At 38.5% G+C, this 17110-nt stretch overlaps 1 protein-coding gene across 2 annotated transcripts in view; it reads right to left on the bottom strand.

Moving 5' to 3' along the window:
* Positions 1-17110, bottom strand: part of Atet (ABC transporter expressed in trachea) — a 60875-nt gene that overhangs the window by 4653 nt on the left and 39112 nt on the right. For both annotated transcript variants that reach the window (XM_068776793.1, XM_068776792.1), the window contains exons 3-5: positions 4613-4921; positions 1419-1993; positions 413-601 (exon numbers count right to left, since the gene is read on the bottom strand). In XM_068776793.1, coding sequence (XP_068632894.1) covers positions 413-601; positions 1419-1993; positions 4613-4921 — 1073 coding nt within the window. The remainder of the gene's footprint in view (positions 1-412; positions 602-1418; positions 1994-4612; positions 4922-17110) is intronic.

Here is a 17110-nt window from a genome sequence, read left to right as displayed (position 1 = left end):
CTTTAAATGTGGATAGTGAAGAGAACCTTTAACTCATAGGGATGATAATAATATGAAAATAGAAGAAACTTCTACACACCACAGTAAACTTCATGGCGAATAAATACCTAAGAGGTTAGCGGTAGAAGACCGAGGCGTGGAATCATAGATCGCGGGTTCGAATCTCTCTGTTCTCATTTGTCGATTTCCACTGCTCTAGAAGAAGTTTCCAGATGAGTAGCAGCGTCCTCTGCATACCATAATACCACAATGCGTAGCGATTATTGTATATCCCTACTTAGGTGTCATGTGGGCATCTAATGATCCAAAGTACAGGTTAGCAATTGTACCCACTTTTAGTTTATTATGACCATGTAGTAAGCGAATCGAATGAAAACTTTCTTTTAAAAATTATAGTAAATTAATAACTTACCTATCACAATTTGCAGTGCCTCGACTTTCTTGACATTGTTCTTAGTCTGGTTGTTGAAGTTGCAGTTCTGGGGGGCGGAGGACGAGGAGGAGGAACAGGAGGACTGCGCGCGCCCGCAGCTGCCCTTGTTCACCGCCATCACTAGCTTGTGCACCCACTCGCCGTGCTCACCCGTCGCTACCTCCATCACTGTGATAACGAAATTCTTTTAACCCCATCTAAACCTTTACATACATCGTAAACGTAAGACGAAGATCTTTAATAGAACCTCCATTGGAGTTATTGCGGTTAGAAACTGCATGTAACTTATTCCGATGATATTACAATGATCGATTGTCCACCATGTGAATAAACGCGAGTTATGAGACTCGAAAATCATAATTATTACTTTGAATTCTATAATAAAATTTACTATTACAAATCCAAAATATCTTTATATTTAAAACGTGTAAATTATAAATCTGCCACTGGAGAGATTTAAGACCAATATTAAAAAAATGTTATGGAAAAAAGTGAATAAGGATTTGGATTATTGGAATTGTTTCGTCGGCTCTTCTTAGCAGAATGGCCTTCCGAGCTGGCGGTAGGGGCAATTTCATGTAGACTGTCGATTCGAAAGTGCTTGTAATAGCCCATTCGAATAAATAATATTTTGATTTTGCAGAAATTGTATTCTGGAGGTGAAGGCGATGTAAGAAAGGAAAGGAATAATATAAATTGTGACCAATAACAGAAAGACGTAAAGACATTGTGAAGGACTAAAGATAAGCATAAATAAAAAAAGTGAAAAAATATGAAGAAAAATATTGTGCCTCTTCACCCGCGATAGGGGAAGCAGCGGAGGTCCCCAATAGAGGTCAAAAACACTTCATTTATATGGTAATTTTTTTTCCAAAGCCGATCAAATAGACCATTTTTAGAAATTTCACGAGTCCAGAGTGAAGTGTTTAATGTTAATAAGTAACTTATTCGATAGGAATCATGTTAAGTAGACAAGTAAACTGACCGTAATCCGCAGGGTTGTGGTAGCTGGGGCAGTGTAGGTTCATTGAGGATAAGAAGGGCACCAGGCCGCTGACTTTGCCCTGGTAGATGCACTGTCCCTCCGCGAGCGTGTACAGGAAGTCGAACATCTCGAAGAGCCGAGCTGAAGGCTGGTGGATGGTGCATATAATGGTCCTCCCACCTCTAGCCAGAGACTTTAAAAGCGATATGCACTGGAAACACGAGGAGCTATCCAACCCTGACGTCGGTTCATCGAAGAACATCACCGGTGGATTGTTGACCAGCTCTAAAGCGATTGACAGCCGCTTCTTCTGCCCTCCGGATAGGTTTATCGTGCGAGTGTCAGCCGCTTCGACCAGGCTCAGCATCTCGAGGATCTCATCGATGACAATCTTCTTCGCAGCGACCGTCATGTCCTTGCCCAGCTTGAGGTTGGCCGAAACGTACATCGCCTCTCTTATCGTCAGGTGAGGTAGGAGACAGTCGTCCTGCATTATATAGCAGGATAACTTCCTGAAGCGACGGAGGTTTCTCTCTTTGCCGTTTATGAGTATTGATCCAGTTACGTTTGATGTTCTGAAACAAGAGACACTCAATTGTAGTACCGAAGTAATGGGTAGTGAGCAAAACTTCTAGACAAGTCAAATCATTTGAAATATCTCTTATCTTAAATAAATTCCATAGAATCTATTAAATAAAGCCAACGAAGTAGATCTGCAATATGCCAACTTTAAGATGTAAGGTCATTTAGCAGTATGACAAAGTATCTAGTGGGGTTGGTTGGTTTCCCAACGTGGGGCCCACGTCCAACAGGAATTGCACTCCTTGACAATCAAATTGTCAAGGAGTGCAATTCGGAAGTGGACTCTATACTAGTTCAATCTTTTCGCTTCACAGCTTCAGTTAGAGTTTTCTATCGAACGGCAGGAAAGTCACGTATACTTTAAGAATAAAACTATAAAATGGAAATAAAAATATTTTATAGTAAACGAGGTAATAAAATCAATATTAAAAAATTTAATTACCAACTATACAGCAAATATGGACGTTAATTTAAGAATTAGTTAGTATTATAACATATTAAAAGTTCCAAACAATTAATTCATCGATACACGAACGCGCAACGTCATTCATCTCCTAATAAATCACTCTTGAACTACTAGTGTAGTTGGCAGCGGGCCAGAAGTCTTACATTCCTGAACCGTTAACTGTACATGGGTATTTAAAGAAATAGCATTCTCGTACTTTATGTGGATCGTTGAAGTGAGAAACTCTATTTTGGATCAGAGTAAGGGAGTAGACGAAGCTGTGTTATTTCATTCGTAGTTCTACGAAGAATATCTTTTTAAATTACCTCACCAGAGCGAATTATTAAGTGAATACGGCAACCGCCACATAAATACCTGCGTAAATATTGCACATACCTTTGGAAAGAGACAATCGACTAATTTCGGCTTCGTAAAGCACTATCTCTGTCCCACACTATTCATGTGACGTCTTGTCAGTCGTTGTATTTCATGCGACAGAGATAACGCTCTACGAAGCCGAAATTAGCCGATTGTTTCTTTCCAGAAGTCGATGTGCAATATTTATCGCCGGGTACAGTAGCTGTCAGTTTGTCCTTTTCATATATTGTTATCCTTTTCCCACTCACTCTTCAATAAGTAGAGTGAACAAGTGTGCTGTGAAGTGGCAAAACTGACGCTTAAGTTAAAAATTGTGACAAAACTTTCTTCCGCCTACAATTATTGTTTCGACCTTGTCAATAACCGCATCCACGCCGCATGTGTTTTTACTCTGTATCAGACAATCAAAGCTACAACGTGGATCAAGATCCGCGCCGGTCTCTGGACTGTGAGGACCAGAATTAATACTCATATGGTAAGTTCCTTGGCCCTTGGCTTCCTATCTTACTATTATTATTCCTGTTGTAATAAACTGACACTGCATAATATTTCGTACCGCAATTTGCACGACCGCTTCCTCCGCAAACATAGTCCACTTATACCGCGTAAAATATTATTAACCCGCAAGCTTTTAATTACAAGTACTTTTTTAAAGCTTTTTGTATATATATATATATATATATATATACTAAAACACCTGGTGTAACCTGTAGTTTAGACAATGCATCATGTTACAAACGCAGAGATAAATTATGGTGCATTGATAGAATTATTTATAATTTGTTTCAATAAATTCAGTATTAATCATATATAGCAAATATATCTTTGTCAGTTTAAATAATTAAGACTAGCTTTGTAAAGTAGTGTTCACAGTGTAACTTTACGGAAACACGGTAGGTTTTTTAACTCACAATCAACCCCTTTCATGGGTGAAATTGATTTTTATTTACATTATAATTTTTCATATAATTTTGATTAATTTCCATTTTCATCTTTAGTCTGTCTTTTGTTATTTCCTCTAATTTCCTTCACAGCACGTTTAATTCCTTTCCATACATCGCCACACTTCCTTCGCCTGCTCACACAATTCTACGTATTACTTTTATCATTCATATGACAGTTTATTTATTTTTCTAAGTTTATTTATTTCCCCACTATGTTGGATTTAATTTACATATCTAATATCACAGCTATTTTAAGACAGACGCTTATAATATATAACAAACGTGCATCGACCTATAATAAAGTTATGTTGCTGGAGAAGAATCCTGTGGACATAATACCTCGATTTTAAAGCACTCTCAAATTATACCTTAGCCACCTAACCAATAAATGTCTTTTGATACAGAGATCGTCCACTTTGCGATGGACACAGCAGAAAAGTGCTCTCTCAGAATCGCCGGTGAAACTATACTTGTGAAATTTCTTAAAAAAATAGAGATAACAGAAGACCTTCACCTTAGAACTGTGTAAGAACTTCTATGATCACTATTCTTCTGCCAAGAGCACACCACTTAGAATAAGAAATAGAATAGGCAATGAAATCCTTGTAAAGTTCTAAAGCATGGATGCACAGACCGCGGCCCGCCGGTCGAATACTGGTGGCCCGCTGACAGCAAAAACAATACTCTCGTACATTCGAAAAAACCAAAAAAGTTTAATTACCTATACTTCTGGCAGCCGGCCCACCATCAGTTCATGATTTGACCGAGTGGCCCCTAGTCTTAATAAGTCTATGCAACCATGTTCTAAAGGGTTTTAAAGTTTGTATTAAAAAAAAAAAACTCACTTGTATCCCGCTAATATGTTCATCAACGTACTCTTTCCAGCTCCTGACGGCCCCATGATGGCAGTCAGTTCACCAGAGCGAAATGTACCGTTGATACATTTGAGCAGCGCTTTATATCCTCTCTTCCTGCCTTCGCTGACAGAGTAGGAGAGCTCAGAGAACTCTATGTCGACGGGAGGACGTTTGGGGAGGTGTGTGAGAGATGCCATGGGTTTCTTCTGATCGCCGCAGTCGTTGGGCACCTTGGGCACCAGGCCCGTCATCGCCGCGGTGCCGGCGCCACCGTTGCATAGATTCATTTGTGAGCCCCTGGAAAATTTAAAAGACATTTTTTATATACTTCAAAACGTGGATAAAAAGTTTCAAAAAACAAAGAGACGAGTATCATACGAAAAAAACGCGAGGAAATAATTATAAAAAAACCGTAACCAAAGTTCATATGATAATTTTTTCCATGTTCACAAGCACTACAAATTAGGATTAGCTTTTTATACGTTCCACTTTATTTAGTTTATTTTTAAACTATTCCAACTTCTCTTGGCTTAAATGTCTAAAATTTTTATTACATTTAAATACAAAAATTGCATTAAAAAAATCGTAAATAGCGTGGCTAGTGGGAGTACTAGATGGACCGACAACTTAGTCAAGGAAGTCCCTAGATGCGATCAGCGCAGGACCGGCCGTCGTGGCGGTCCTTGGGGAACACCCATGCCTTGCAGTAGGCGTCCATCAGCTGAAAAGATGAAGTAGAAGATATAGAATCACTTACGTCAGCTGTGATCATAGGACTAAATGCAAATTTAAATTTAAATTTCTTTTCGATACACTCTTAAGTGAATTAAAGTTAGATAAAACTTAGATTAGTAGATTTCAATTCGATAATTTATACTTAAAACCCAATTTGAATATCTCGTAAGTTTTTAACGGGTCGTATTTCAAGCGACGGGGCGAGCCCTGTGCCTTGCAGTGGATGTTAACCATGATTGAATGAATGTATTGAAATAATATAATTGAATATAAAATAATAAATAATAACAGTTTATGTATGTAGATTATGTATAAATATTCTATATTTTTAAAAGTGAAATCGTATCGTAATTAAAAACTTTTTCATGACATTTATTTGTTAATGCATATTTATAAGATTTTAATTTTTAATCTGTTGTATAATCTAAACTCTCGCCATTTTTTATTCGTTTTGACAGTAACAACCGTATGTAACAACAGCGAGAATGTTATATCTTTATTTAGTATTAAAAAATATATTTTTATATTTATGTCATTAAAAATCTTTAAAATTAAAATCTTAAAGAGTTCTTTCGAATGAACTTAATTATAATAAACGTGTAATAATTATTAAATACATATACACAACAATTAAATTATGAAAAAGTAATTAAATCATAATCTGTAAATACTGAAAAATCCGCCATTTTTTATTCGTTTTGACAGTAACAATCGTATGTAACCATAGCGAGAATTTAATTTTGATTGAACTTTATTAGTAATAATTATAAATATGGGTTCATTTTTAATCTGTATGTCATTAAAAAAGTTCACCACTGTTTTTTCTATTCTTTTACTTGTCTTTGATTAATTATTTTTAATTGAACTTTATTATAATAAACGTGTTTAAATAATTAAATAAAACAGTTAAATTGTGAAAAAGTAATAAATTTTAATTCTGTATGTCATTGAAAAGTCCGCCATTTTTCTCTTCGATTAAAATATGACGTTTGCATTTTAAATTTTCCGCGAAAATTATCTTTTTTGCAAAAAGGTAGAAATGCTAAACTATCTTTCAAAATGACATTCATGTTTTGAAATATAGTATTAACATTTCTTATATTATTAATACAATAATCAGTACTCAACTTTTTATTTATTCAGCTGTAACTGGCCAGATAGAAGTTTATATACAAACATAAAAACTCTAACGTTCTTTTTTTTTAAAAAAAATCGGAACTTTTTATTAACGGAAAACAAAATGGGAACGCTTTTCATACGGCCCAAAACTCTCACTGTAGTTCAAACAATGCGTTCATTTTCCAATTTTTTACTTTCCACGGACATATAGTCGCAGGTTTTCACTGGTATAAAAATTTTTACTAGAATTTCAAAGCCAAATATAGAATGTTAGAACTGGAATTGAAAACTTTTGCCAAAATTTCGTTTTTGTCTCGTCACTCCATCCAAATAGAAACAATACTGACAATCTATATAAATATTTAAAATCTAAAACACTGATGGTATGACGTTGTACACCCCCTCACTTTGTAATAACGTGAGAAGATATGTTTTTTATAATAACATTATTTATGGCCAGACTGAGCATACATTATAAATATCTAGTTATATCTATTGTTTAAATATCAAACATTGCATACGGTATAGTGCACGAGATTATTATCAATAAATACAGACTTAAAGGAGGAGATTGTAATATTCTACCATTATATATATATACCTTTATATATATAATATATATGTGTATATGTATATATCTTTCGCTGCCTGCGTCCAACGACCTTGACAATATTGTCCAAAATTTAAATCAATTTTCAATTATTATATTATTATATTTTTTTACGTCAACTTTATAAGCACAAATATTGACCCGGGTGATATTTCCAATGAATGAAATAATATATGACTGTATATATGACGCACATACATTACTATACACACATAGATACATACAAGTATACTTATGTTTATGTATATGTATATATATCCACGGGCTGAGGTGTACTGCTACGTGGCGCGTCCCCAAGGTTGCGGATAGGGGAAAGCCCGAGAGTCGCAATTTGCGAAACAGGGTAGGGGTGAAATAAAATAGCCCTCGCGGACAAAACACAACCCGATGTCAGTGGTCTAGCGTGCCCAGGACTGGAAGGCGACAGGGAATGGTCGTCGCAAGCGCTCCCCTGAGGGTACCAGGTCCCACCTCAGGCGTACTTAAGTGGCCTTACTTCGGTAACCGGGGCTCTGCCGAAGCGGACTGTATATTTCCCTAGGTTCTCGTGGGAACAGCATGGATAAATTAATAAAAAAAACAAACGAAAATGAAAGTAATATGGAGCTGAAGAAGGCATTACAGCTCCACGAAAATACAATCACTGCCCTGGCGGAGTACATAAAGGGCAAATTAAACGTTCATGGAGAGATCCGCAAACATGTGGCCGCGCTAGGTACATCGTTTGCAAAGATCACCAGGGAAATTGGAAGCGTCGGAAAATCAAACGCCACCACATCCGTAGGAGAAGTGCAAACGTCACCGTCTCTATACAGATTGTATTCGGACACGACTGTAAAAGAAACCGAAGAAGAAAGCAAATCGGCAACACCGAAGAGCCGAAAAACGCGAAAAGTCAAAAGGACGGAACGCTCTTCACCCTTGGAGATCAGCCAGGCACCGAAACTGCGAAAAGCTAATACAACGGACTTAGCAGTTACGGTAAGGTCAGAGCTGAAGCCAAAGCCGCCACTTCCACACGATCACTCGGAGTGGAAAGAGGTAAAAAAGAAAAAGCAACCCAAGAAAAAAGTAGTAACGCGTCCGAGTGCTCTTATCATTCGCCCAAGCCAGAAGGATCAGTACGCCGAGATCCTTAAGCGGGTCAAAAAAGATGCTTCCGCGGATCATATAGGCAAATGTGTTGATAAAATTAGAAGGACGGCTACGGGCGATATGCTTCTTATCCTAGCGAAAAATCAAAAAGATAAAACGCAGGAGATAAGAAACACCATTTCCACAGTTCTTGGAAAAGATGCTACGGTAGTATGCAAAGTACCTGAACAGGAATTAGAGATTAAGGACCTAGACGAAACCACGACGGTGCCTGAAATCGTAGAAGCCCTACAGAAAATAACTGGCGGAGGAAGCCATATTTCTGAACACTGCGTCAAGTCCCTTCGCAAAGCATACGGAGGAACACTTACGGCTTCTATTAGAGTAGCAGCAGAATTGGCCAGAACCTTAACAGAGCGGCAAAACATCAAGATAGGTTGGGTCAATTGTAGAATAAGAGCTACTCAAAGGCCTATAAAATGCTTCAGGTGCTGGCACTATGGTCACGTTGCAAACAAATGCAGCAACAAACATGACAGATCGAAGAGCTGCATCAAATGTGGGGAAATAGGCCACAAAGCCAAAGAGTGCGGTAAGGAAGCCCGATGTGTCCTCTGTGTTGACACTGGGAATTCCGAAGACTGTGCTCACATTGCAGGATGTGGTCATTGCCCTGTATTTAAAAAAGCACTTCAGATGTTAAGACAGCCTCAAAAATGATCAAGGTACTACAAATTAATCTTAATCATTGTGAGGTTGCCCAAGACCTACTCATGCAGACTGTACGGGAGATAAAATTAGACATAGTACTAATTTCGGAACCCTATAAGCACATCAGTGGCCTAAACTGGATCACCGATAAGGAAGGAAAAGCTGTCATCTGGGCATGTGGCACTAAACCTCTCCAGGGTAATCAGAATAATTGTTCTGGATTTGTAAGAGCCAAATTTAATGGAGTACATTTCTACAGTTGCTATGCACCACCTAGCCTAACACACGATGAGTTCGTCCGGTTCCTGGCCAAATTAGTGGAGGATGCCCGAATGTACTCCCCGGTAGCTATAGCTGGAGATTTTAACGCTTGGGCAGTGGACTGGGGTAGTAAAGCTACTAACACTAGAGGTTGCCAGCTTCTGGAAGCGATGTCACTGTTGGACGTCGCCTTACTTAATACAGGCGATAAACCCACGTTCACAAGAGGCGAGGCGAGCTCAATTGTGGATCTCACTTTCGTCAGCAGTACACTGGCAAGAGGAAATAACAGTTGGGAGATCTCGGATACTTACACCGCTAGCGACCACTGTGCCATATACTGGGAGGTATCATGTAAGCCAAATACAAATAGAGTACCACACACAAGAACTGGCTCAATGGGTTGGAGGAGCATGTATGATCCCGGCCTGTTCAAGATAGCACTCGAGGATCGACCACTGCTTTCCAAAAGTGCCAGTGAAAAGGCGGCTGAAATCATAAGGAGGCTGACCGAGGCCTGCGATGCAACAATGCCAAGGCGACGCAACAACAACCGAACCCCACCGGTGTACTGGTGGAATGATAACATTGCTGAGCTTAGGAAAATATGTGTTAAGGCGCGTAGAACCTCCCAACGGGCTCGGAAAACACCACAATTCGAGCAGCTCTACGACAAATATAAGGAAGCGCGATTAAAATTAAATAAATCCATTAAAGAGAGCAAGAGAAACGCGTGGAAAATATTGTTGGAAGAGGTTGAAAAGAATCCATGGGGCAAGCCGTACCAGGTTGTAGTTAAACAACTGAGACATGAGAATACAACGCCCACTTGTCCTATTCTACTAGGAAGAATTGTCAGAGCTCTGTTCCCCACGCAACCAAAATCCTCCTTTCAACTAGGGATTGTGGATCCGAATGAAATCCCCCCTATTACCGAGAAGGAGCTAATGGTAGCATGCTGTAGGGTTGGAAACAACAAAGCTCCGGGACCGGATGGGATCCCCAACGTAGCTCTTAAGCAAGCTGTTGTAGCAACACCAGGAGTCTTCTTGGAGACCTACAATAGCTGCTTACTGGAAGGCACCTTTCCTACCGCGTGGAAACGACAGAGACTGGTACTTCTCCCTAAAGGTAAGAAGCCACCAGACGAGCCATCGTCATACCGGCCCCTCTGTATGCTGGATACTGCGGGGAAAATACTAGAACGTATTATCCACAGCAGGATCGAAGCAGCAGTTGAACCCCACCTAGCTAACTCACAGTATGGGTTCAGAAAAGGCCGGTCTACGCTAGACCCTATAGAGCAAGTAGTCAATATAGCAAAACTAGCAGTGTCTGGGAAAAGATGGAAGAGAGGCTCGATAAAATACTGCCTGGTTGCCACTTTGGACATTAAAAATGCCTTTAACTCAGCAAAATGGGAGGTCATCATGGGGGCACTTAGCTCACTGAATGTACCTCTATACCTACGTAAAATAGTCGCTAGTTACTTCTCTGATAGGGTCCTCATATACACTACGGAAATCGGGACGGAGGAGTACAAAGTCACCGGAGGCGTCCCACAGGGGTCAGTACTAGGGCCACTTTTGTGGAACGCTATGTACGATGGACTCCTAAAGAAACATCTACCCAGCGAAACTAAACTCGTCGCATTCGCTGATGATCTAGCAGTCGTTATAGTAGCGAAACACGTGGAGGAAGTGAAGTGGGCATTTGAAAGATCCTTCCAAGTAATCACCCTGTGGATGAGGTCAGTCGGACTAGAACTGGCTGAGCAGAAGATGGAAGCAGTGCTCATTACTGGCAGGAGAGTTGCGGAGACCATCACACTCAATGTCGGCAGCTGTGAAATCGCAACTCAACCAGCTATACGGTACCTAGGAGTAATGATCGACCATAGGCTAAACTTTAAAGATCAGGCTGAGAGAGCAGCAGCGAAAGCGTCTCTGGTGACAGCTAAACTCTGCCGACTCATGCCTAATGTCGGAGGTCCCAAGCAAAACAGAAGGAAGTTATTAGCGTCGGTGACTACGTCAGTGCTTATGTACGGAGTACCCATATGGTCCGACGCACTGAGCAAACAGGAGTCCCGACGGAAAATCGCCTCTGTTTATAGAGTCAGCACTCTACGGGTAGCTAGCGCCTTTCGTACAGTATCGGAGGATGCAGCATGCGTGATAGCAGGTATGGTTCCTGTTGCGCTTCTTGCAGACGAAAGAACTGATCTGTACCGTAGCAAAAAAAGCAAATCAGACCCAACTTCAGCTGAACTTAGAATTCGGGGAAGACTGAAAAGCTTGCAACAGTGGCAATCGTCCTGGGATAAGTCGACGAAAGGAAAATGGACGCGTAAGCTTATACCAAACCTAGAGTCATGGGTGAACCGAGATCATGGAGAGTTGAACTACCACCTGACTCAGATGATATCCGGCCATGGCTGTTACCGAGCGTATCTCCATAGGTTCAAATACGAAGATTCCCCTGACTGTCCTAATTGTGTCGGAATGATTGAAGATGCAGAGCATGTCTTTTTCGTCTGCCCCCGATTTAACGAAGCCAGGAGGTCTTGGGAAGAAGGTGTAGGATGCAAAATCTATCCTGAAACTCTGATAGCTACAATGCTATCCTCGCCTTCGGCCTGGGAACTTACGAGCGCGTACTGTACGACGGTGCTAAAGGAGTTGCGTAAAATAGAGCAAGAGCGGAGGAAGTTGGCCTGAACAGCCACTCTATCAGAGAAAGCTGCGGCTAAATCCCCCCCGCGAAGTAATGCCTAACGGCCATGCCGTGGGGACCAGGGATACCGAAGAGAGAGGATTGTTTTTAGTCGATATTGATCTAGATCGAGTCCGACATACGGGGCACCAACATCAGGCTCTATGATACGTAAAGGTATTTTTAAACCTCTATAAAAAAAAAAAAAAAAAAAATATGTATATATATGTATATATATAGGTATGTATACATAAGTATACTTGTATGAATCTATGTGAGTATAGTAATGTATGTATTTGTATTTACGTCATATATACAGTCATATATCATTATATACATATATACAGATAAATAAGAGATGCTACACAATATACAAATATTTTGTATTAAAATCTAACAGTCGACTCTAAGTTTAAATTTGCAGTTCTATTTATAAATTCCGGAACTCTAGAGGATTGTCTTTATGAACAAACTCGTTCGACATGATTCCCGTAAATCGGTTCATGTATTACAATCACTTGTAATAACGGCAACGTAACAAATCGATTCAACTCGCACACGAACGTTTGGCGCACGGCCAAGCGACGTTAAACTGTACACTTCGGAGAAATGTTAAGTATACGAAGGTTTAGTAGGCACACCACCTACTTAAACTACAGTCCTAGGTTCGTAAACCTGTATGTATTTGTATAATACATTACTATACAAGTGATACACTTTTTTATTAGACTGCATGCGCCGCACTTGGTTTAAGGTGTGTAGGGATGGTTTTATTGACGTATTTCTTGATTTAATGGAATCAGGCGTTACTTCGCGGAAGTCCACCCTAACTAAGAAATGGACCAATATTTAGCCACTTCCGCACATGCAGTGGCGTGCATGCGTATGCGGCAAACAATGCGAATCCCACAACTGCCACCACCAAATTACTCACCAAATTACGGTTACGCATTTCATCAGCGTCAGCGGGCTGGCGGGCGGTGCATTTCATTGCACGACTACCACTGCATGTGCAGAAGTGGCTAAATATTGGTCCTTTTCTTACTTATTTCTTGATTGTCTGAGCTTCTTTTCAGCGGTTGGATCACCAAGATGAATGGTCCTGCGCTGCAAATGTCTCGACGACTTCCGGCGTCCTTAACTATGCTGGTGGTACACCAGGAGCGAGGTCTACCCACACCGCGTCTACCGTTTCATGATCGGTAGGAATAAATTACTACATATTGTACTAAAGCGATCGTAAAAAGAGACTCGGTTTATTGTGAGCATTTCAGTGCGTGTGGAACCTTCTCAGTTTTAAGTTAAAGTAAGCCGAAATAAAGGAGCACGTTTTCAAAACAATTCTCACATTAAAATGTATCTACGTTTCTCTAAAGGCATGATAAAAAATATTACGTTTACGGGTTGATAACTTTTAAAGAGGTAAGTATATAGCTCGTTTTTCAGCAAAAAAAAAACTTTACAGTTTTCACACCAATTTCCAATGACATAATAATTTTCTATTATTTCTATTGGAATGTGATAGGCTAGCTTTTGGCAGTACAAAGTATACAGGGACAGATGGTTATAATAAACATGTGTATATATATATATATATATATATATATACATGAATGAAATTCTCGTATCACGGTGTGCGTGATTGAACTCCTCTGAAACGGCTCGACCAAATTTTGGTGAATCTTAGCGCGCATATCGGCCAGGGCGGAGGATCGGACATTTATTTTTAATCCTCTAAATGTTAAGGGTGGTCCACCCCTAATTTTTTTTTGTAGACAAAATTTTTTCAAGCCTTTTTTTTATTTTTTAATTGAGAACTTCTTTTTTGCAAAACAATGTTTGCGGGATGTGTTTGTAAAGCGATAGACACACATTCATGAGCGATCCGTTACAGCCACCACTACATATATCACAAATAAATAAAATTAGATTGTCTGTTTGTAATATTAAAATAAATGTTTTTGATACACGCATATTAATATATATACCAATTTTTTTTTATAATTTTTGTCTGTCAGTCTGTCTGTTTTTTCGGGCTAATCTTTGAAATAGCTGGACCTTTTGACGGGAATTATACTGGCAGGTACCTGATAAAGAAGTAAAGAGGACTAACCTATGCTGTTTTATTTTAAAAAAATTCTTAAACGAAAAAAAATTTAATAAAATATTATTTTTGTTAAAATTCCGCGCGTACAAGTCGCGGCCACAGCTATTATTACATAACATATTTAAAAACACCAAAATTCCGGTTTCCTTAGTAACGCGGCGTGTTAATATCGACCGAACTTTTGACCTATACAAGTCAAAGACCTACTTATGTCTAAGCTGCGATGAATCTCAAGCTTTACTTAACTAAAACTTTCTTTATATCGAAAAGTAACTTTAACTTGTAACATATTGGTTAATGAAATTAAAAAAAAACAGTTTACATATATATCCGCACAAATAGAGTGCGAGACGTGACGTATGACTTCGTAAAGTCAGTGGTCAAACCTAAAGATGGTCGTGGCATCCCTACCGAAGAACACTTTGGACGGACTGTGTTCATGGAAGCCCCAAAGGTACATCAAGTGTCTTCTGCTGTACCACGGGCCGCAGAGACATCAACGGCGAGCGGGGACAAGTTATAAGCGGTAGCGGATCTGACGCGATAGATCACTGCGCTGACGACACCGTTCCGCTTTAGAAACCGCTACTCTTAAATTATGTAATACATGATGATGTTTCTGGTCACGTTGGGGTCACGAATTTATCGAAACGTGTAGACTTTGGCTACTGTATGTGTTATTTAACCCTTAAATGAATGACTTTTATTTACACTTTAAAAATATATATCTTTTAGATAAGTACACTGCAATGTTGGGAAAAATAGATTAAATATATATGTGTTATGATGCCTTTGCCATTCACTTATGCCATTTAAGTGATATGTTGCAGTTTTTCATTATTATGCATTCAAGGGTTAATTAAAACTATGCTCGTAAATCTAAATCGAAACTTCACAAAGCATACAGTACCCTGCGATTAATATTGCGCATCGACCTTTAGAAAGAGACAATCGGATAATTTCGGCTTTGTAGAGCAATATCTCTGTCCCATACTACCTATGTGACGTTTTGTCAGTCGTTGTATTTCGTGCGTCAGAGATATCGCTCTACGAAGCCTGAATTAGCCGATAGTCTCTTTTCAAAGGTCGATGTGAAATATTAATTGCCGGGTACTATAAACATGTAGCAATTCCTACCTATTCGTAAAATTATATTAGATGACTGGTAGCACATTTCAATCTTAAAGAGTGAATATATTTATTTGGGAGAAAAAGGCTTAAAGCTGTTTTTCTTAACGTGGGGCCCGCGATCGACAAGAGAGGCAATTTGAAGGTCAAGGGTGACAATTCGAATGTGGACTCGACAAGAGATTAACCCTTTTTCATTCTAATAATATACATTTTACATAGGGAGGCGTAAGTATTTTAAAAAGTGTTAGATGGGGCATGGCACATAAAACATTGAATAATATTGTTTTAAAGCTTCCTATTATAAAAGGATTGATTTAATATAAGCTTTAACTTGTTGTAATACAAAATCTGCAGACTGAAGGGATAGGTAGTAAACAATAATTTCATATAAAGAATTCGAATTTGTAAAACGCTTTTTCGTACTATATTATCATATATTTATATATATATATATATATAATTTTTGGGGATCTCTTGTTTACCCCTAGATTTGAAATAGAGACTTTTTTCACAGAGGTTTAATAAGTTTTTCAGGTGCAAATTTTAATTTCATTGTCTCCTTTTATACTAACAATTTCTAATTCTATTCTTTACGTTTATCGCTTCACAATTTGTAATATTCTTTCCATGTTTTACATACCTTTCAGACATCTCCATTCGTTCCTCACTATCATTACTCACAGCTTTTTATTTTTGATAATCACAATCACTATAACGCAGCTTCTGTCACTATTTATTCGTGACTTTGTTTTACTTCTAATTAGTAAATACCTTATCTATTTATCTATTATAACTTCAAATCTTATACAATACTAGCTGATCCCGCAAACGTTGTTTTGCAAAAAAAAATTGATATTTTAATTTACAAATAAAAAAATAAGGGTTGATCGTAGAGTAGTGAAAATTTATGGTTGTATGTATTCTTGTATGCTGTGTCATAAAAAAATAAAAACAAAAAATTTCGTTAAAAAAAAAAAAAAATTTAAGTGTGAACAACCTTTATCACTTAGGGGTATAGAAAATAGATAGTAGCCGATTCTCAGACCTACTGAATACGCATATAAAATTTGGTAAAAATCAGTCAAGCCGTTTCAGAGGAGTTCAAGTTCGAACACCGTGACACGAGAATTTTTATATTAGATTATCACAGTTACTTTACCTTCTTGATTGTAGGGTCTTATAAGTCGTCGTTTACATATATAGGTATTATTTCTATGTAATAGACAAGAATAATTGCCAACCAAAATCTCAGAAACACATGACGACTCTCTTCATCGCCCACAATGGTGGCGATGTTCCTAGCCTAAATTACATTTTACACCAGTAAGCAATCACCCTGTATATGTGCATCTATATCGAGTCCCGTGTGCAGTCGGTCAAAACTATTCGCATATATTTTTATACAGCCACTGAATGAGACGGAGCGCCGAGATATTTCTTGCTCTTCCGGGTTCGTTAAACTGTATGACGCGTTCATTATAGTAATTTAACTAAAAATAACACAAATCGGCATGAATAAAAATGCGTTCAATCTCACACATGACTCGAAGTCATAGTAAAAATAGCTCCATATGGATCATTGCAAAATGTACCGCGCCACCTAGTGGGGATAACCAGCAAAAAACTCATTGGAGTTTTTTTTTTTGATGATTATACTTTTTTTATTAATTCTAATTTGTATCGCTAGTATTTTTTTTACAATATTTATTTTTCGCTTTAACTGAACGCAGACATTTGGAAGAGGGTTACCGCTATTTGATACGGATCTTTCTTCTCCCAGCTGCGAGGCACGACAGCGTTTTATAATTTTTTACAAAATACAGCTAAAATTTATATATATTAACAATACAATTTGGAATACTCATTTACATATTAGTTGGTACATTATTTTATTTTAAGTCGCTGCCCAAGCGCTACAGGCCGTTAAATGCCTTGAAGATTTAGGACAATGTGCCGGGCCAACTCATCAAAAGATTCTGCCGTAGATTTTTTCTTGAGAAGG

The sequence above is a fragment of the Battus philenor genome, unplaced genomic scaffold (assembly GCF_028537555.1).
Source record: "Battus philenor isolate CCGP_79_NKW_IND1 unplaced genomic scaffold, ilBatPhil1.0.hap1 SCAF_12, whole genome shotgun sequence".
Classification (NCBI taxonomy): Eukaryota; Metazoa; Arthropoda; class Insecta; order Lepidoptera; family Papilionidae; genus Battus; species Battus philenor.
The sequence above is the reverse complement of the archived record's forward strand: the minus strand, read 5'-3'. Positions and strand labels throughout refer to the sequence as shown.